The following is a 21,434-nucleotide window of genomic DNA, read 5'->3' on the forward strand; positions in this document are numbered from 1 at the left end:
AAATTTACACAAAATTGTCAACATGCCTGAGTCGAACAGTCAACACGAGAAAAACAACATGTGTTTCAGTATATTGGATCTGTGCATTGTGCATTATCTTAAAGTGACAGCAGCCTAATATAATTGTCTAATATGCTATTAGTTGTAACAATATATCGTGTCACAATACAAAAATGCATCAATATGTATCGTGGATGGTGACAATATGTATTGTGTTTAATTCACCCAAAATGTACATTTCTGTGAGGAAAAATTTAAGTTTACAGTACGACATTAAACTACTATATATAAAAATGTATAATAATGCAATGGGGGAATATTTGTGGGTCCTGATAATGCCAAATTACTTATGTTACCAGTAAAAAGTGGCCTACATTATTTTAAATATATCTAGTCAGTGAAAAGCATGCATATTCTATAGGGAGGAGCATGTAGAGGACCCTCTGAGCTCAGATACTGCTGTGCCATATTCTATCTAAAATAATTCTGTATTTTCAGCTTCAGAATCATGAAAATTTGTATTCTGGTTTCACTATTGACCTGTGCGTTGGGTTACCAGCACCAAGTCCAAGCCTATTCATTTCCACACCCAATGTAATAACAAATTTTGCATTTTAAATCAACTGTACATTTTTGATTAACCTTTTACCATATGTCTTGAAGTATTGCAATATCGTATAGTGAGTTCAGTATCGTGATATGTATCGAATCATGACATGAGGGTATCGTATCGTGACATGAGGGTATCGTTACACCCCTACTCACTGCTCTTGACTAAATATAGATTAATCCTTATTAAAGTTACAACAGTTATTCAATGTATACAGAATTTTACATTTGATTACTTTATAAAATTTCTGTTTCTGAAAACTACTGTTAGATACCTGAAAAACACGGTTTATTTCATTTGAATCTTTGCACTAGTGTATTTATTTGTGCTGTTGTTTGTAGTTTCATTTGTTCTCATTGTATTTATTTGTGCTGTTGTTTGTAGTTTCATTTGTTCTCATTGTCTTTATCACACGTCATTTGACAGTAGTCCTTTTTTCATGAACATAGCACAAATACCAAACCGTAACGGTAACCCTAAAACCGTGATACAAACCGAACCGCAAGTAATTTGAACCGTTACACCCCTTCATTCTATGGCTATGTGTACTCACACTGCTCTGCCCAGCGTAACCCCTCCCCATGCCATGAACTGTTTGTTGGAGAGGATGGGTGGGACTTCAGCCTGTGATAATACAGAAGGTAGGGATGCCACTTTCCCAGAAACTCCTTGGACCAGCTCTCCTTTCAACATCACCTCATACTGAGGTCCACTGGGTAGAACCAGAATTGTCAACATGCTAAGGAAAAAAATAATAATTGAGTTACTTGAAAGTGCAACAATATGAAGTTGCAAGTATATTTTGAACATACTTGTTTATACCCCCCACACAATCTGAACAGTGTCGCATTTAAAATAAGCAAAAAAATAAAAACCTCTGATGAGGACAAAACTCATTAACATACACAAAACCTATATCTATATGAATGAACATGCCTCTCCTTGTGTTTCTGTGTGTCCTGGGCAGAAAAAGAGACCACTACGCCTTGCTCCTCTCCAGCTTTCAGAGTCAGCTCCTCTGGCCTCACAGTGAAGCAGCAATCACCATCAGTACTCTGAAAAACAGCCAGAAAGACAAAGAAACTAGAATTAAAAACAAAGCTTTTGAGACATATTCTAAGGTATTTATTCTAGAGTATGTTGTCAATGTAAGAGAAACATCTAAGTGTATTAAAGTAAAGCTCATATCAGGTACCTTTAGTTTGAGCAGAACATCAATGTTGCCTGCATTCTTTAAGGGAAGAGTCTGCTTTGCAGTCTGCCCCAAAGGAGCCTGAAGACACACCGTCTGCACAGATATTCATGTAATAAATAAGTGACAGAAAGCAAGCAAAAAACTGAAACTGAACCCATTTCATAACCCAAAAAATTCAGGTGTGTCTTGTAGCATATAGAGAATGTTTCCTCCATTACCTGTAGGTCTTTGGGTGCATGCACTCTTGCAGTGCCTGCCCTTGCCCTCAGGGCCACACTCTGGATCACATGACTGGGGCCTGGACTGTCCACCTCAATATCCACCCGTGCACTGTATTCATCAGCTGGCCCCAACTCGCCTGAAAAAAAAAAAAAAACAGCTCATGTTCATTGTGTGCCTTATTTTATTGGATACAGGGTAGGGTTATTATAGACCATATTATATATAATGTATATATAAAAGTTCCTTTGAAAAATAAACCATAACAAATACATGAATCACATTTTATTTCAGGTAGTTTGCCAAGGCTCCCTCACTTTCATTTAATTTAACTCAAATGTACTAAAAAGAACTAGAAAAAAATAATCAAAATTGAATAGGAAAATAAATAAATGAAAATGTTCAAATAAAACATGAACAATAGATACACACACACAGATCAGGCATAAGATTATGACCACTTAGGACTTAATTAGGACTGCAACAACAAATCGATAAAAATCGATTATTAAAAGAGTTGGCAACGAATTTCATTATCGATTCGTTGTGTCGCGCGACGCAGAGATGTTGGAGTATATTAAAAAAATTGAGTTGAGTGCGGAGCAGAGCTAAGAGGTGCAGGATTGGACAAAAGCGAAGTGAACTCCGCGAGAGAGACAGAGTGTGTCCGAGCATTGGTAAATTGGTACATAGTAATATATAATTACTATATAAGAGGCAAGGAAGTTCAATAATTGGACAACATATATATATATAAATAACCACAAAATTAGCAGACTGATTTGAATCAGATAGACAGAAGATGCAAACATTTTCTTGTCTGTCCCAAGTACCACTACAAGGGGAATATTTTCTCCACAATTTGCGGTACTGAATTTCATTCTTTACTCTAAATGACCATACGAGGTGGTCAATCCAGTGTACACAGATGCACACAAAGGTGTGTGCATCTGTGAGTGCGTGTAGTGTAGAGAACAAGTTCTGACGTTTATACAAATCCTGTTAAGTTTTCTGATTTGTATTTTTCTTTATTTAAAAAAAAAATATTTAGTTCTGACAGCTCAGATCCCTTTAAATAAAAATATACATATTTTTGTGCACCATTTAAAAAAAGCCTATATATTTGGCAGATGTAAAGCATACATGTGTATGTTTTTTTTGTGTTAGTCCAGTTAAAATATATTTTTTATTATTACTTTAACAGCTCAGGGATGTTCAAGGAGCAACCCGTTTGTGCCCTTTCTGAAGATTTTTTTGCACTGTGAATTTGCACTGTCAGTTCTGTTTTTGAATAAAGGGTTGGAAATGAATGCTCTTGTTTTTTTTATCCGATTCATTGTTTTTAAAATAATCGTTAGTTGCAGTCCTAGTGTGTGTGTGTGTGTGTGTGTGTGTGTGTATGTATATGTATATGTATATGTATATTTAGTCAGTGTTATTTTAGTATCACTGATATGCTACTAATACAGGATGAACATTTCTCAACTTGTGTCTAGTTTTAAGGGTTACATACAGACATACCTGAACTTGAAATGTACTTCTGAGGGGCACTGAAATGAACCCACACCAAGAAGCTTTCCTGATTCTGGAAAAAGACATGCATTTAAACACTCAAATCTGCCATCGGGTCAAAAAAAAAAAAACTATTTAGAGAGATATTCACCTCCGAATAACTGGCATGCAGCACATGGTTTATGACTGATGAAGTTGAAAGTGAGGTCATGGTTGAGCCAGAATGAAGGGAACCGTCTGTGCTCATGGCAACCGGGCTCTTCGAGAAGCCGAAACAATGCCATGCTGATGCATTCTATGAGAGAAAAAACCTTGACACTGTTTAACATGCCATTGAACGAGGTCTGTCATTATCTGTCAAAAGTCTCATTAGGATTACATCATACACAACAATTTTCAAAAACAAATGCTGACAGATCTCACTGACCGCACTGATAACCAGTCGAATAGGCACAGTGGCATGAGTCCTGTTGACCACTTTGAGTGGCAGAGTCTTAGTACTGCCCCCCGACAGGTCCCCGAATTCCAAGCAGCCGGTCTTTCCAACATCTACCTATTTATTAAAATACGAGAAAGAATTTTTGCACATTTCACATGGATTAAAATATAACTTCTAAAAGAGACCTAAAGAAAAATAACAATTTTAACAAATTACAGGTATAAAGGCCAATCCGCACTGCACCAACAGATGCAGACCAACGGAGGCAGTCACCAGATTACAGCATGTCACTTCTCAGACATTCTAATTCAAATTTTTCAATCAGCAAAAACAAGCTCCGACAGGACTTGACAGTGTCTGTTGCCCTCCCTGTCGGTACAGTGTGAAGTGGCCTTCAAACCACCACATCATTAATCCTAGTGCAAAAATAATTATATGCAGTTTTAGTACTTTGAACTAGCAATAAGGGCAAAGAAAACTCTTTTAACCTCTATTGAAGGGTTCTCAGCCACAGCGATCATCACCACTTTCTTGGCAAAGACTTCGGCGTGAGCAACCATCTCCATCTCTGCAGATGCAGGCCAGGATGACACACTGAGAGTACATTGATACAGTCCAGCCCTCGGAGCTATGAACAAAACCTTCTGTTCTTCTGTACATTTAGGTCCAATTATGGTCTTATTCTTTACTATCAGCCACTGGAATGGGAGAGACTCCACCTGAGATGCATTGAAACAATTATAATACTGCATACAAAAATGGACAATAAATAAAACATGTATCTACAAGAGGCTTCAGATAAACTGCTTTTTGGCCAGATTTAGCTAAATCTAGAGCAAGGCCATCATTATCCACACCAAATATTTGAAGGCCCAATTCTCATTTCTAGTTTTTATACATTTTTATAAAGCAGGACTCCAGAATTTTAGGAGCCGAACATTCTTCAATCTTACCACTGATGAATGAATTTACATGCCTTTTCCAGTCGTTTATAAATATTTAAACATTTTTTAGCTTGGCCTACATCTAGAACATTTATAAAATGTAAAGTGAATAGTGAAAAATGTATATTTCTTATAAAAACAACTGAATTTTATTATTTTTCTCATTTACATAATTTACACAGGTTTTCTAATAAAATAAGAAAATGTCTTAATTTCTGTTGTTTTAAGATTTGAATACTTTTTGTCTAACTCAATTTTACAGTGATGCACCAAAACAACATGTCTTACTGATTTTCTTTCTTACTTTTCATCTTTAATAAAAATAATTGTATTAATTTATTATTAAACACTCAAACTGTGAGTTGTATATAAAAATGTATATTGCACATAAGGCAACGTTTTTATTCTATATTAATTTGTTGCTGAAACAAACATTTAAATGCATCAATCTTCACATGATCTTAAAGCCCCACTGAAATTTTGCTGAGGCCTCGCTGTTGAGAACCACTGATCTAGACTACATTTGACAGATTTTCTTACCTTCTCTCCATCAATGGATAGGCTTGTGATGGAGATGGAAACTTGCTGCCAGCGCTCAGAGGGGTTGAAGATGTTGAGGGATGTCTGAGAGGCAATTCCCACACAGCAAGAACTAGGAAACTTCAGCTCATTTGGAACTATTACTTGAGCTAAAGTGTAAGTGAAAAACAAAAAAATTAAGAAACTCTTTCATAACACTGATGTCTTTGAAATACATGAACATTTCCACTCACTTCTAAGATCTGCCAGATCTCGTGCAGCCCATGACCCAACACTTGGCTGTCCATAAGTCTTGCTGACCGGATAATGCGGAGGATGTTGTTGACCGGTGTTCAGGTAACCCGACTGAAGACTTGTAGATCCAGGGACATGCATATGTCCCATTGATGGGTTTGCAGGAGGCATTGCAGCTGATCCTCCATACAAACCAGATGGCCCTCCAATCTGATAGGGAGGAGCATGTAGAGGACCCTCTGAGTTCAGATACTGCTGTGCCAGTTGGGAACTGAAGTGGGAACGTCCTGTTAGGAGGCTGGAGAAGTTTGGCAGGGGACCCTGAGAGCTATAGCTCGGAACTGGCCCATATGCAAAGTCATCCGTGACACCAAAACAAGACCCAGACCCCAAGACATGAGGCAACAATTGGTGCGCCGGTTCTGTGGCTGTCCCAGGTGGATGCTGAATGTTTATCTTGCTCGAGTACCCAGAATCCCCTTGAGTGTATAGCCTCAGCCCAGGCTCAGACTGGCGGTTGCCATTAGCGTATCCGTTTTCTTCTTTATGGAAGTCCCTTTCACTCTGGCTACGTGAGCCCAGTTCTGAGGTCTTTTGGTTGAGTCCTGGAATTTCAGAGTGGCAACGAGGCTCTGGACTCTTTAAGGAACTCAAAACATTCCCATTATCAAACGGCTCCACTGGAGGAGTTGGGCTGGCTCGGATTATAGTGGTGCTTAAAGCTATTGAGGTGTTTTTCTGAAGAAGCAGAGAAAAAGATTCTTCTGTACATTTAAACCATAAAGCAAATCAGTGGCATCATGGTCAATATAAAATAGTGGTCAACTAATATGGTCAATATTTTTGTATAACAAAATTTGCTTTTATCTGATTGACATTTATACTTTTTATTTAATTTATTTTTTTAATTAAAAAGGCCTTTAGTATAATTCTAGAACTGTCGTGTTGCACGTCTTTTTTCTGTTATAACTTTATGGATAAAAAAAAAAAAAAGCAAATGTAAGAATATATTTCAAATGGTTAGTAATATTTAAAAATGAACACTTAACTGAAGCAACTTTGATTATCAGGGTTAATAAAGCAGCAACAACAACTTTACATCCCAAATAGCCAATTAATATTGTAATCCACATAAAACTAAAATGGGTATTAAAAAAAAACTCACCTTATGGTGGTCAGGGGTGGGCATGCAAGTGTTCTCATTGATGGAGAGGTAAGTCAGCCTGCTGAGAGTTGGGCTTGAACAATGAGACTGTGGAGAATCAGGATCTCCAGCATCCTTTCCACTACTGGGTGAGCATGGAGACGTCTCCCTATTTCCAAAACGCACAGATAAGTGTCAAATCATGTCATTGCGGTTCAGTACATTCTGGCTACGGCTGATTACTAAACCAAAAAAAATAATTATTATACACAGAGAAATTTAAATGTGGCTCACAAATGGAAATATGTGAGATATGAAATGAGTAAAGTTTTTTTTTTTTTACCCATATCCACTTAGAACGGAGGCCTGGCTTGGACTGGAGTGCGTAAGGGGGGAGGTGGACGGTCTGAAATTACAATGGGTGACCTCCACAACACCAGGGGCACCGCTCTCAGGAGAGCCTTTAATATAAAGTAGTAAATACAGTTGCTGTCCTTAATTTTCTGAAGCTTGTATGATAGTCTTGCAAATATAAACACAGACAAAAGATTAAATTAAATTAAAAGATGTCTAACAAGGACTGATAACAAAATGTATCAAATTATATGATATGACATTAATCGCATTTAGCAATCAGAATCTCAATATTTGCAGAGTAAAGACTAAAGACCACAAATTAGTAGAATTCAAAGACATGACATTATTATGGCAGATAAAAACTGTCTGAAGTGAGACCTGAGCCAGTCAACTGAATTAAATTGTTAAACTGACAGCCCTTTATTAACGTCATGATGAAATGGAAGTAGTGACAGATCTCTTCTTCCATATTGTGATTCAAGTATAATTTTTTTTTGTAGGTTTGGGACTTGGTTCTATTCATCAGTTGCTGATTGGATAGAGGCAGCCCTGAACACAAGCTAGTTGTTGACTAAGAAATGGGCAAGATTTATGTGACCTAAATGAGAGCGAAGTCTGCTGTTTCACCAGAAGATGCATGGATGAACTGTTTACAATAATATCAATAACATGGATTTAGAAAACAGATGGGGTGAATTTTCATTTCATCCCAACTATAAAACCAGCACTATGAAAGGTTTAACATGTTAAAAATAAAATAGATACCAAATTTTTCCTCTGTTGCTGGCAGTGAATCCTGTCGATCAACAGCTGCAATTTTCTCTTTTGAAACCGACTGAGGGGCTTTCGGGCTTCTAGGTGATCGCGCCTGGTTAATTACAGGTTTGTCTGTCTGGCCTCCTGTTGTCCTGGGTTTGTGTGGGGAGGTCTTCAATGATGAGCTGCCACCACTTCGAAGGCCAGGTGAGGTCTTTGGGCCAAAAGCAGGTGTTGATGTGGACCCGTCACCTTTCAGAGATCGGCGGTTACCTGTGGTGGAACTGCTGGCTACTTGTGGTCGAGCAGTTCCTATTTTTATCCTGGATTCAGAGACACTTTTATTGGTGGATGGGGTTGCACAATAGTCATTTTTGTTTTTCTCAAAGCCAGGTTTTGGTTTAAAGGATGTGGAAGATGCTGACTGGCCAGAGCCTAAAGATCTTTTGGCAGGATGCGCAGTGGCAGTGGCCGTTGGTAAACTGCTCGACTTAGGTCGAGGAATTGAACTTCGTTTAGCATCTGATTTTGGATTTGGTGAAATAACATAAGTATCCTCTATTTGTTTGGATGCTTTACTGGCCAGAACCTGACATTTTTTGTTTACTGCTTGCTCTTCCATTAATGAATGCACTTCATTTTTATGGGTGGTTCCATTTTCTAGAGTCGCCAACTGCTGTTGAGTCTGCTTATTAGAACTGGCCAAACTATCAGCCAAAGTGAGGATGTCCAAGCAGGACTGTGAAGTAGATCCATCACTGTCGCTACTTGAGACCTCAGCCCTCTTCAGATATTTCTCCATGTCGGGAGTACTAAGGTCTCCCAATGATGTGGTCTTCTGCAGGTCCTCCAGAAGACCATTCTGATGCAAGGCTGCTAAAGAACTGAAAATTGACTCTTCTGCTACTTGCTGACGGCTTTTAGAGCGACTCCGTTTGGACAGCTCCATGATCATGGCAGCAAGCTGGGCTGGATCTGAGCTGATGGAGGCATCAGCAATTGCAGAGGCAATTGTACTGATGCTGAGCATAAGGTTGCTGCTGGAGTTGGGCGATTCTGAACTATGGCCAGAGACCTCCTTATCTTCATATTGTGCAGAGATCTAATACAAAATTAGACCAAAGGAAAAGGGTTTCAAAATTATTGAACATTTTTAAAAGACTATATGGCAGTCCAAATCTAAACGGGTGTAAATACCTGGGAAACCTGCCCCTCATTTGTTTGTGATTGCACATTTTTCTCATGTGCAGCTTCAGCTGTGTTGGGCTCAAGAGTCTTATCTAGATCATCTGTAGTTCACAAAGGATATCAAATTACTTATCAAAAATAAATAAATTATTAAACAAATAACTAATGTGAGAAGTATGTTGAATGCACCTTGATTAAGAGTCTCATCAGCATCACTTTGCTGAACCGTCTCAATGTGGATGGAGCTTCCTCTGGAGAACAAATCTGAGGGCCGGAGTAATGCAAAAGGTTCCCTCTTCTCAGGAGAAGTAATTAAATACCCAAAAGATGGCTGAAAAACAAACATCAAATAGTTGACAATCAGTCAGGTAAACTTGGTTCTGAAGACTCTACGGTAGGGACGTCCAACTTTGATCTTAGATGGCCACCTTCCAGTAGAGTGTTGCTCTAGCCCCAATTAAACACCTGAATCAGCAGTCTTCAGGATTACTAGAAACTTCTAGGCTGCGTCCGAAATCGCATACTCCAAGTACTTTAAGTACTTAATTTTGAATAAGTTATTATTTTGTGACTGCTAAAACAGATGTTATATATAGTATGTGGTATAAATGTAAACATACTACATTTGTGATGTTGTCATTGCAATGTTCCATTGCATTCACAAATCCTCTCCAGTGGCTTCATGAGATACTAAAATGTCCATTGTATGCACACTTTAGTATCTTGCCAGAAATAGTAGGTCATCTAGGTACTTTCCACCTATTTTTTTATGAATACTGTGAATTTGGACATACTACTCCTTTCACATACTGTTTCTACCAACTATGTAGTAGGAGAGTATGCTATTTCAAATGCAAGAAGGTTGGAGCTAAACTCTTCAGGATTGTGGCCCTCCAGGAAGAGGACTGGTCAACTCAGCTGTACGGCATCCAAGTAAACTATTGATGCAATGATTGTTAGAAAAACATCGGGCAAAATTCTAAATGCACAATTGACTTACACTGCATTTAAGACATACATGAACAAATTCATGCATACCATGAGAAGCCAGCAAAAGATTTGTGCATTGCTGTCTCCATAGTGTAATCTACACTTATGCAATCGTAATCGAGTTGCTAACACACTTTGCATGGCATACAGTGTATTCCAAATTTCTCAACATCCTAGCTGCAATGTAACCTCAAAGATGTCTTAGAAGACACCAGCCCAAGCAGGTTTTTGGGACAGATATAGAGTACTTACCCTTTTAATATTGTCCTCATCACTGCTACCAAGACACCCCAGAGCTTCTGAGCGCCTCTGAAAAAACTCCCCCAGTGAAATGCGCAGATAACTTTGGTTCCCAGCCTCGAGTTCAGAGGAGACCTGAGAGGCCCTCATGAGGATGTTGTTACTTGTTGGGGTTTTCCAAGAGGTGTCTCCCAGAACTTCACTTATATTTACAGCTTGAATCTGCTCTTCCTACCAGAACACAAAAGAAAAACAAATTTGTTGGTTCCTCAATCACATATATTGTGCCTTTGTGTAAAATGGATTTTAGTTCCAATTTGGCTGAACTCAAAAAACCTAAAGAGAACAATTCATACCTGCATAAACCGGTGCTCCTTTTCAAACTCCTCCTGATCCTCAACTATCTTGTCCATTACCTGACCTAAGGGAGGACAACATATGTCGTAAAAATCGATAATTAATTTAAAGGATTAACTAACCCAAAAATCATAAAAATGTGTCAATTTACTAATTTTTATATATTGTTCCAAACGCATTTGACTATCTTTCACAAGTGGAAAATAACAGGAGAAATTTAATAACCACCAGGTGGTTAAAATGTCTTCCCAGCCCATTACAATTAAATAAACAAAAAACCCATCATATAGATCATTCGGCTTGTGAAATGAATCAACAAGATCGGACTCAAAAGAACAGTTAATTCACAAAATGAGCATTGCCATTTCTCTCATTAAAATGCAAAGGAAATCAGTGAATAACTTGTCACTTTCCTCATACAAAGCTATAATATGTTGTTGGAAGACTTTTACATTTATGCATTTGGCAGATTTTAAAAAACAAAACAAGATTACCCAAAGCAAATTGCATTGCATCCAAGGAATCCATATTATTAGTTCAATGCATTACCTGGGAATCCTTGCCATTGAACAATTGCCATTGCTTGTGCCATGCTCTGCAGCTTCAGCTATTCAAAAGATTTTAGGCTGTTTACACAGAAACGATCTGAAGAGAAAACGCAAAAGTGGCAAAAGACTAAGGCCCTGTTTACACGAGAACGCTCGTGGGTGAAAACGTAAAAATATTTTATCAGATGTGCCTTTCGTTTAAATGGCGACAGCATTTTTTGGGCTTAACTCAAAAAAGTGAAACCACCCTCCAGAGTGGAAATCTTAAAAACGCTCCACCGCCGAGTTCCCGTCTAAAGAGATGCTTGCAATTTGCTCTAGACAAAGTGTTAGCCAACTCAATTGTTCCCTCATTATGAATACTTTTAGCTTTGTTGCTATGCATCATATGTTGTACCTTTTATTGAAAGTAACCTACTTTTACCATTGAGACATTCCTTTACATGCCCCTGTAAGAGCTGTGTTTGTGATTTGGGTGAGGTGCAATGCATGAAAGGGTCATTTGCAAGGTTGTTTAAAAAATATTTTTGCAATTATATACTTCACCTTTAAGGATGAGAAAAAATCACGATATTTCACTTACTTCCTGCAAGAAAATCTTCAGACTGGAACTGCACAGCAACTTCCTCAGGCATATTGGCCTCCATTTCCTTCTCAAAGGAAGAGTAATAGGCCAAATCAGTGACCCACTTTCCCTCTTCATTCTGATAGACCACGCTATGACTGGCATTTTCACCTGAGGAAATATTGAACATTTAATTTCTAGATCATGAATATAGTTTCTTATAATTAAAAAAGCAATTCTTTATGTAATACAACAAATTTCAGAGAAATGACTGACATTACATTAGAAATGGAAGAAAAAGCAAGTTACCTTGCTGTAACTCAAGCTCCACATTATCTGGTTGACGATTCCAAATGTCAGTATGTTCCTCATGATTCTCATTAAAGCTCTGGGAAAGGTACCTAGCATCCAGAGACTCTTCAGGTTGATTATCTTTACTGCTGGTGCTCTGCTCCTTGTTGAGACCTGGAGAATCTCCACAAGGGCCATCACGTAGGCCCATGGCACCAAGATCCACAGTGTTGGCCAGGTAGACCCTTTGCTCTGTTTTATTATGCGATTCCTGAAGAACCTGAGAGAGGTGGAAACTGCTCTGGGTGCCCTGAAGGAAGGGATTGACTGATGCAGAAATGTCCTGAGGGTTGTGACCAACACCTGTCCTCAAGTATATGGAGTCCAGATGAACTTCTGCTGGGTTATCCATTGCATCCTGTTAAGGAGAAAAGTGTTAAGGGTATCACCAACAATTTTTGCTACAGCAAAAGGGAACGGAAAAAGACTTACAAGAGCCTCCTGTCGGTCCAGACTCATGCTCCAATTGACTGGGCATCGACTGACAGGTCCAGATGCCACTGTATGACCAGCCTCCCCTGTGCCAACTGGACCCACACGATCACCCATCTGAAAATATCCAAAATACAATCTGTAATTGTGCAATGATTTGTATAATTATGGTAGAATATGCATAAAATAAATAACCAACCAATAAAAGTTTACAGCGCGTTTTTGCAGCGTTGAGCTTTGTAGCCAATCACAAGACAAATATGTTTAGCGTGAACGCAATGGCCAATCGGTTGCATTTAAGTAAGTCAAAATCCGCTCAACACTGCTCAAAACGTCAGTGCGCTTGTTCAGCGAGAGTTCTGCACACTCGCTAATCTTTTCATTATAAACAAAGTATAAACACAATGTCAATAAGAGACTCTTTGCACAGCGAAGACAGCTTCATTGATTATTACGGGAGTTTTTTCAAGAATGCAGCTTCATGTACATCGCGTTGAACTGAAGCAATTGGCAGCTTCAGTGATTATAAAGGAAGTGATCTTCTGCATACAATAAATATTTTTCATGCCGCTAACTAAACGTCGCAAAGTCTCTAGATTGACAATATTTAAAACCATGTGCGATTGAATCTGATTGATAGTGATAACCATAGCAATGGACAAAATAAAACAATCTGACCAGGTATGTCAAACAAATTCTTGGTGTAAATGCAAAATAAAAGACCTGCCACTTTTTCTATGTAATGTCATGCGTTTACTTTCAAATCAGTCAATCAGTGTCTTTTTACATAGGAATTAAAATTTTAAATATAAACAAGCACTTTGTTTTATGATTTGTCCTGCTGACAGTGATTATTTTTATTTAATGAATAAATGGGTTAAGTTAAAAAGAAAAACAAACAAACAATACATTCTGTATACATTATTTTAAGCTTTTTAAAGGGACGTACATATGTATGTTTTCAGTGCAATAAGCTGTTTTGTTAGCTTAGTGAAACTCTTAAAATGGGAAGCTTAGAAAGACGAAGTTCCAAAGTAACTTCCTTAAAACTAAATGGCATTTTACTGTCATTTAAAAATACAATTTTACATTGATCAATGATCATTATTAATTGCTTACATGCCACTAACTTTACCTGGTCATGCATAATCATGCCCGATCTGCTTAGCAAAGTCTGAAGCTGATCATCATCTCGGGTCTCTCCGCTTCCGCCCACGATGCCCAGGCCACGCAGCACATCATATGTGCTCTGAACTGTGGTGGGAGGCAAAGGAATGGTAGATACGCCTCCATCATTTCCCTCCTCATCACTCCCACTACTCCCATCTCCTCCTCCTCCATCACCTGACGCCACAGAGAGACACTGAGGAAATTCCTGTGATTTTATTGATTAAACATAGCTTTTTATTTAATAAAGAGCACTTTACCAGTAATGGGCGAGTTGATGACCTGTCCCTCTGCAGAGCAGCGGTGCTCAATGCCTGTCCTGGTCTCAGTGTTCCTAACTGCAGTTTGTAACTCATCATCAGAGCTCCCTCCTTCCAACCCTGGTCGAAAATGAGGCCGATGGCTCTCCCCAACCTGATCATACAGAAATATTGCATTACAAAATTATTTTCGTGGTGTTTGAATCTGGTCAAAATAAAAGCCATAGATAATGTGAGTAGAAAGGAGTGGAAGACCAACCGGTTGTCTGGAGGCACTGGGTAACAGGAATCTTGCTCTGCTCCGGTTCTGTAAAGCCTCTAGCTCGTCCTCTGTATCCTCTTCATCACTTGCAGGACAAGAATCCATACCTGTGGCTGCCAGACGTACATCAGGCATGTGAAAATCCCTCTGTGGATTGACACCGCAAGAGCAAACGTTAGCCGAACAGTTTCAAAAGCCAGGGAAATTGAATACATATTGATAAAAGATTATAAAGCACAAAAATTCTTTGGAAGATTATTAATATCGATATCAAAAATTGGCAACAATACCAGAAGCATGCATCATGAAAGTAAATTAGGTCAATTTTTTTTATTTAATTTTATGACGATTAGCCCATACTTGGTCATAGTCGTCATCATGGAAATTGTGTCTGTTCTTTTCTGGTTTGGTAGAGGTGGGTTGAGATGAACTGGAAGGTAACTCCTACAACAGGAACAGAGTGTCATTAAAAAACAGAACAAAGGTAAGGTAAGCTTTTGTAAACCAGCAAAAGAGAGAACTCACAACAGAGATTTCTTGTCCTTCCACACGGCCTCTCTGCATTGCAGGTGGCATCAACTTGTTGAAGTACAGCTCCAATTCCTCATCTTGGAGTTGGTTCACATCAATATCATCATCTAGGAGGACGAAATAAAAAACACTAACAATGTATTTTTTCCTTGTTTATCTTGGTCCTTTAGAGCTCTTTTGAACATAAAACTTGAATTCTTAACAAACCAGTGATATCACTGTCCATGCTGTCCAGAGACATCAGTTTCTCATTAGCCAGGAAGCTGGCGATGCTGCCACAGCACCTTTCACTTCCTGTCCCTTCACTGGCAGAGCCCTCCTCTTCCTCCATCATCACTGGGAGCAATGTGGTCTAAGAAGAACAGAAGAAAGCTTAACCCTACAAAGCCTACTGAATCATATTTGATATGTAATTTACTGTACATTTACAACATGATCAAAACTTTGCTGAAAAACCTGTTGTGTGAAATCTACTACATGCCTTTTGTCATCTGATTGATAGTTTATCATTTGAAGCACAATTGGCTTTTAGAATAATGCTAAACTTTCCCCGTCAGGTTGTGGTACATGAGTTTTGCTTATAAAAAATCAGTAAAGCAGAAAGACACATTTACATTTTATATTGTTAATATGTATATTTTAAGAAAAACACTCACTGAACTGAAGCAATTATGTATCAAATATGATACATCAGGCTTTTGAGGAAACGTTTATTTGTACATCTCTCAATCATCATTATATTGCATTGAGAAAAAAGTTTAGAGCTTTGTATAAGTATAAGCATTTAAATATCATGTCATTCTATATTTCTAATATGTCTCAGTAACAAGTGAGAGTTATATTTATACAGTGTTTTTCCTGCATTGGAAATATTTTCACGGCCATCAAAATTTTTCTTTGATCATTTAATGTGAAAATACATGCCGGTTTGCAGTACTGGTACCTTTAAATTGTTCCTGCGGGTGTTTGTGCGAGCACTCTGAAGAGCATCAAATGTTTCTATTTACAACAAAAAAATTTTGCAGCCAATCACAGACATGAGCACATGAATGCAATGGCCAATCAGATGCATTTAATGTACTGGTAGTCAGAATCCATTCGACACCACTCGATTAAATCTGACTGACAGTGATAACCATAGCAAACGGAACAAAATCTGATACTGTCAAAGGATCAGTGCATTGGGCAGAACTCGGTAACTCTAGTCATTTCTTCGCTGATTTTCACTTTTGTTGTCGCATGTTTTCCCCACAAGCTCCCCCTACAGCTGTGGGGCATATATTTCACAACACTGTGGTAAAAAACTCACTTGCGGCACCCTCCTCCCCCTTTCAACCGCTGCTCATGTGCATTTGTTATGATAGGAACAAGCCAACTTTATCGTGTGGAGCTATGTCTACCGAGGTGGGTAATACATCATACACATTATCATAGAACATTACAGAATACAAAATGTACATGACAATCAACCATAAAAGCAGTTTGTGTTTCTCGCTCGTTCTCGCTTCTCACGAGACTTCCAATTTCTATCTTGCCGGGACGGTAGTCCCCAAGTTGCCCCCAAGTCCCCAAGGGGGAGCGGGGAAAGTCACCAATATCTCCAGAACAGGTTGTTTAACCATCCAAATGATTTCTAGACAGTTTTATTAAGTTAAAAAAAAGTTGCCAAGTTCTCCTTTAAGTGTAAATGCAATTATAGTAAATCACTTTTTCTATGTAACTAATGTGTTAATTTGTTTGCTTTATTACTAACTTTTCAAACCAGTCACTCAGTGACTGATTTACATAGAATTATTTTATATTAAAAAATCTATACATTTATAAGCACTTTGTTTTATGATCACTTTTGTATTCACAATACCACGTACTCTGTGTATAGGACGTGGCAGTACTGACCACACATTTTACAGTGATCTCTCACAATGTCATGTAATAAGTAAAATCTGACTATTGCTGCGACTCTGCAGCTCGTTCTGAATGAAGCAGAGCAATCGGTGTACGGCTGAACACAGAGGATCGCAGCAAGCCTAATTACAAGCGGTTTCTGCTCTTACAAACTGTTTCTTCGGTACTGTAAGACAAGTATTGACAAAAAAAAAAAATAATAATGTTTTGTTAGAACTTGTTTCGCAGTTCACATGGGTACTTTGTACTGTGTGCATGAATGACTGTTTGTCCGCCACCACCGAAGATCATTTTTGAAAGAAGAAAAACCCTGTTACATGAATTTTATGCAAGTAGTATACTTGTTATAAAGCTATACTGTTATAAAGATCTCATTGATTTATATTACAAGATATCAGAATTTCACCTTTTAGGACATATGCAATTTAATGCAGTTGCTGATAAAAAATAAATAAAAAAACAGGTACCTGAGCTGCCATTGTTTGTTTGTCTCCAAAATGAGAGAAGGACAGTAGACCAGATGAGAGGTCTAATGAAAGAAAAAATATATTTCAAAATACTTCTCAGCTTACCTGAAACTCCACTATTTTGCAAAAAATTTGTCAATCATGCATCATCAATTAGACACCATTAGGCCTGCCATTAAATTTAAGACAAGTATTTAACAAACTAAAAAGAAAACAGCAGATTACCTGTACCTGTATTCCGAAGAAGAACAGAACCTGACACAAGAGGTGGAGCCACCCTTCCTGATGAGGTTTTGGAAACAGAAGCAGATTCGGTTTCATCCAAATTAACATTCACCAACAGGTCAGAGAACCGATTCACAGGAATAAAGTCATCTACATTGTCTCTAAAAAAAAAAAAAAAAAAAAAAGAGAGAGAGAGAGAAACTAATTTCTTCAATTTTTCATAACTGGCTGACGGCAGATACAATATTGATATACAGTTCTATAAAATACAACTTAAGACAAATAAAAATTGTAAAATGAAAGCAGTTTAACCAACATTAAAATAATAATATATGTTAAGGTGGTTTGTAGGCATAAATGGAAACTAGCTGTGCTTGTCAATTCTGAAATACAGTAGATAGCAATAATATTAAAACTGGCAAATATTGGCCGATTTTTTGGACTAGAGGAAATTTCAGTCGATCACCATTCTAACAAATGCTGAACACTTACAAATCTTCTTTGAGGCTGAGAACAAATTTTTCCCTGCCTCCATCCGACCCCTGGGAATGCAGGAGTGAAAATTGTCCATCCTCTAAATATGATGCTTGGACATCAGTAACCCTGAAAGGGACAAATGAACTCAATTAACCTTGTTTGTGTCTAACGGCAGTATAATCATTTAAGTTAGCAGCAATATATGTACAGCATGTGACCGTAACACTAAATAGTATTTTGACCCGCCACCCATGGATGGAAAACGGCATGAAGACCTTTAGGTTTCTGTCACAACAGGTTTACAAACATGTAGATTAAGAAATGCTGTAATCGCCTGTCCACAAATGTATTTTGGAAATTATACGTAACTGGCACACATTGCATTCCTAAATGGATGTTAAACTCTGTGCATGCAGAGAATAAGGGCCTGTCCCAATACTTACACTTGCAGTCTTTGCACTGCACATTTGTCTACTACTTGCACCACTTGTCTACTTGTGGCTCTTGCTTCTAACTAAGTGATAAAAAGCAGTTGCAAATATTTTACAAAATACTCACTTGCACTGCAAAGTTTCTCCTCAACATTGTGCAATTTCAGGGCAGAACATGGATGATGGGATACACTTGGCATTAAAAAAAACAACAATCCACAGCAGTATTAAAGGGGACCTATTATGCAAAATTCACTTTTACTTGGTGTTTGAACAAATGTGTGTCGGCAGTGTGTGTACACAACCACCCTACAATGGTAAAAATTCACCCACTTTTCTATTTATTTATTTTTAATCCACAACAGCCGACGGACACCACCCTATTTGCAGAAACACCATCCTGAGTGAGCTGAACACAGTCCGCCATGTTTATCTCCTCGCCAGAGCATTTAACAGCAGAATTCAAGAAAAAAAAAAACTATTATTAAAGCTACTAAAGTTTTTCAATCAAGAGCAGTGATTGATTTTCTGTTTTTCTTTTGTTGTTTGATTCATATATTAACAGCATATATAGCAGTGGGTACTATATATTACGTTGCTTTTCACTTTAATACATAGATCTAATATATACACACACATGCAATTTATTTACTTGCCGTTTACGTTCCCAGACATAAATGACTGTTTATGTGAACTGTCAAATACACAAGGTTATGTCAAAAACAGTTTAAGCGCAATAGGGATGTTCGCCGTGACGTCACGACGCGCTCTGGTTGGCAGAAGAAAAGTAATGACCGCTTAAAGCGCAGCGCAAACACAGAAGAAAAATGGTTGTATCGTGCTTTGTGATCGGCTGTGTTAACAGGTTCGATAAGAGTAATAACCCCAAGAGCTTCTACCGCGTACCTAAACAGCCTGAATCAAGAAAGAAAGCTTTGAATTTCTGCAATTAGGCGTCTATACCCAGCGGAGAACAATGGGAGCCAGCGGACCACGATCGCGTCTGCTACCTACATTTTGCGTTAAAAATTAAAACTAATTTTGTAAATAAATGTTACTAGTAGGTTCTATCGCATTGATGGGTTAATGAATGAATGAATAACTGTACAAAATACCGCGGAAGACGTGTCAAAGTGTTTGTTTACATAACTTTTTGTGCATGTTGTGACTGAGCAATGGAAGTATAATAACACTGACATTCCCTTATAAATTAAGGGCAAATTATTGTATTTTCATTCATACATTTTACGTATATGTTAACCAATGTTATATATCAGAGGTAAGATAATTTTGATTCAAAATATAGCCCATGGATAAATTACACCTGTATTTTTACTCTAGTTGTAACATATTTACCAGTTATCCTTAGTTACAACAAGTAATATTCGTAATTATTACTTAATTTATAGGCATCTAAAGATTTGTACGCCTTCATCGACTCTCTGGTAAACATAGATGGCGTGTCGATGAGATACAGATAGATGTCGCCGAATGTCAAATCTGGCCATGTGTCCGGGCTTTTGCTCCAATTCTCACTCAGGTGATATTGATCAGGCAGAGAACATGAACCCTGGTTATATAAAAGCTTAACCTTATATCTCTTTTTTGGTTCTTCAGACAAATAATTAGCATATGCTGACAAAACACAGGTAGACTGCTGCGAGTCTGCGACATGTTTTGGTTCTTTCTGCCAACCAGTTCGCGACCACGCCCATATCGTGACGTCACATTTGACTCCGGCGAACATCCCTATAATACGTAAGAGAACTTAGTTTAATACTCATGCGAAGCACTGTCTGTCTGACATCCAGCTTTCAGTGCGCGTGCTTCGGATGTGTGCGCTGAGAACATAGGCTAGAAGTTTAGACTGATATGGCTTTAAAACACATGCAGATAATAAACTTTCATTATGATGAATAACTGCAATGTCAAGTGAGCGCGAAAGTGATAGAGATGATAAATCAAAACCAAACAGATGTTTTATTATTTGGCAGAGTATCCGATGCACGAGCTGTAAAGGATCCGCTCTCTTTTGAAAAGGGAGCAGCAGCTCATTTGCATTTAAAGATACGTGCACAAAAACAGCAAGGTTTCCTTTCCACTCAAAAATAGGCATTTACAACATGGTCTCATAAATGATCTGTGGGCTATTCTGAGCTGAAACTTCACAAACACATCCTGGGGGCACCTGAGATTTATATTACATCTTGTAAAATAGGTCCCCTTTAATACCCGTTCACACCAAGGACGATAACTATAATGATAAAGATATAGCTCTAAAAATCATTAAAAAACTTAAAAGAATAGCAATGTCACTCCACAATTATAACAACAACGGCACAGAGAAACGATATCGTTGATGAACGATAAAAACGTTGCCAATCAGAATCCATCCGGCCTAAAAATAGAAAAACTTCAGGAGGATGTAACTGCGCTTTGGCATTTATCAGACTTGGGACAGTCTTGCATATTTACCGTGCCGCATGTTGCTTTAAAAAATACACATAAGGAGGAACTAGGCCTATATACTTAGTCACCATGATATCAAAAATTTACTTTTTATTTTTAATAAAACATTGGAGTATTTTTCATAAACAATTTATCCATGCATATCATAATAAAAAAAATGATGTGTAACCTTTAATCAAAATAACTTCTCTGATTACGCATTTACTGGCACGAGGATGGGACAACCTGTCACTCTAAGGTCACACAGAAATAGCAAACAACAACCAATCCAACAATTCCCGATCGACAGTCAAGCCCTGTTTAGTTTTTTTCCGAGTCACTGTTTCGGATACAAGTTGATCGATAGCGGAGAAGAAACTATCGCAACTTCGGTTTCATGCCGACTTTAAATCGTAGCCTTTTACGATTTGATAAGCGCACAAAGCCATATCACAATTTTGATTTTAGTTTGTTTGATGGAAGCCATTACACAAAGATGGCCGGTCTGGTGGTTTTACAATACCAATGCAGGTAATCACTAAAAAAAAAAAAAAAATCCAAGTTTACAATTATTGGACCACTTGAGATGGACCTCTTTTTAACACTGTTTATCAAACAGGAAACTAAGGACGTCAATATT

At 38.0% G+C, this 21,434-nt stretch overlaps 1 protein-coding gene across 5 annotated transcripts in view; it reads right to left on the minus strand.

The window, feature by feature from the left end:
- cep192 (centrosomal protein 192) overlaps nucleotides 1-21,434 on the minus strand; it is a 33,211-nt gene that overhangs the window by 10,495 nt on the left and 1,282 nt on the right. For 4 of the 5 annotated variants that reach the window (XM_079626116.1, XM_079626114.1, XM_079626115.1 and 1 more), the window contains exons 3-31: nucleotides 17,931-18,041; nucleotides 17,439-17,599; nucleotides 17,214-17,275; nucleotides 15,049-15,193; nucleotides 14,836-14,948; nucleotides 14,671-14,754; nucleotides 14,308-14,457; nucleotides 14,049-14,202; nucleotides 13,757-13,965; nucleotides 12,622-12,738; nucleotides 12,148-12,547; nucleotides 11,857-12,009; nucleotides 10,725-10,789; nucleotides 10,381-10,599; nucleotides 9,328-9,469; nucleotides 9,148-9,239; nucleotides 7,960-9,052; nucleotides 7,181-7,298; nucleotides 6,859-7,006; nucleotides 5,693-6,431; nucleotides 5,460-5,608; nucleotides 4,464-4,694; nucleotides 3,964-4,089; nucleotides 3,688-3,831; nucleotides 3,546-3,609; nucleotides 2,024-2,163; nucleotides 1,806-1,898; nucleotides 1,547-1,665; nucleotides 1,164-1,349 (exon numbers count right to left, since the gene is read on the minus strand). In XM_079626116.1, the coding sequence (XP_079482242.1) occupies nucleotides 1,164-1,349; nucleotides 1,547-1,665; nucleotides 1,806-1,898; nucleotides 2,024-2,163; nucleotides 3,546-3,609; nucleotides 3,688-3,831; nucleotides 3,964-4,089; nucleotides 4,464-4,694; nucleotides 5,460-5,608; nucleotides 5,693-6,431; nucleotides 6,859-7,006; nucleotides 7,181-7,298; nucleotides 7,960-9,052; nucleotides 9,148-9,239; nucleotides 9,328-9,469; nucleotides 10,381-10,599; nucleotides 10,725-10,789; nucleotides 11,857-12,009; nucleotides 12,148-12,547; nucleotides 12,622-12,738; nucleotides 13,757-13,965; nucleotides 14,049-14,202; nucleotides 14,308-14,457; nucleotides 14,671-14,754; nucleotides 14,836-14,948; nucleotides 15,049-15,193; nucleotides 17,214-17,275; nucleotides 17,439-17,599; nucleotides 17,931-18,041 (5,727 nt within the window). The remainder of the gene's footprint in view (nucleotides 1-1,163; nucleotides 1,350-1,546; nucleotides 1,666-1,805; nucleotides 1,899-2,023; nucleotides 2,164-3,545; nucleotides 3,610-3,687; nucleotides 3,832-3,963; nucleotides 4,090-4,463; nucleotides 4,695-5,459; nucleotides 5,609-5,692; nucleotides 6,432-6,858; nucleotides 7,007-7,180; nucleotides 7,299-7,959; nucleotides 9,053-9,147; nucleotides 9,240-9,327; nucleotides 9,470-10,380; nucleotides 10,600-10,724; nucleotides 10,790-11,856; nucleotides 12,010-12,147; nucleotides 12,548-12,621; nucleotides 12,739-13,756; nucleotides 13,966-14,048; nucleotides 14,203-14,307; nucleotides 14,458-14,670; nucleotides 14,755-14,835; nucleotides 14,949-15,048; nucleotides 15,194-17,213; nucleotides 17,276-17,438; nucleotides 17,600-17,930; nucleotides 18,042-21,434) is intronic. The other variant, XM_079626113.1, reaches the window with a different exon arrangement.

This window comes from Phoxinus phoxinus (assembly GCF_949152265.1).
Source record: "Phoxinus phoxinus genome assembly, chromosome: 10".
NCBI lineage: Eukaryota > Metazoa > Chordata > Actinopteri > Cypriniformes > Leuciscidae > Phoxinus > Phoxinus phoxinus.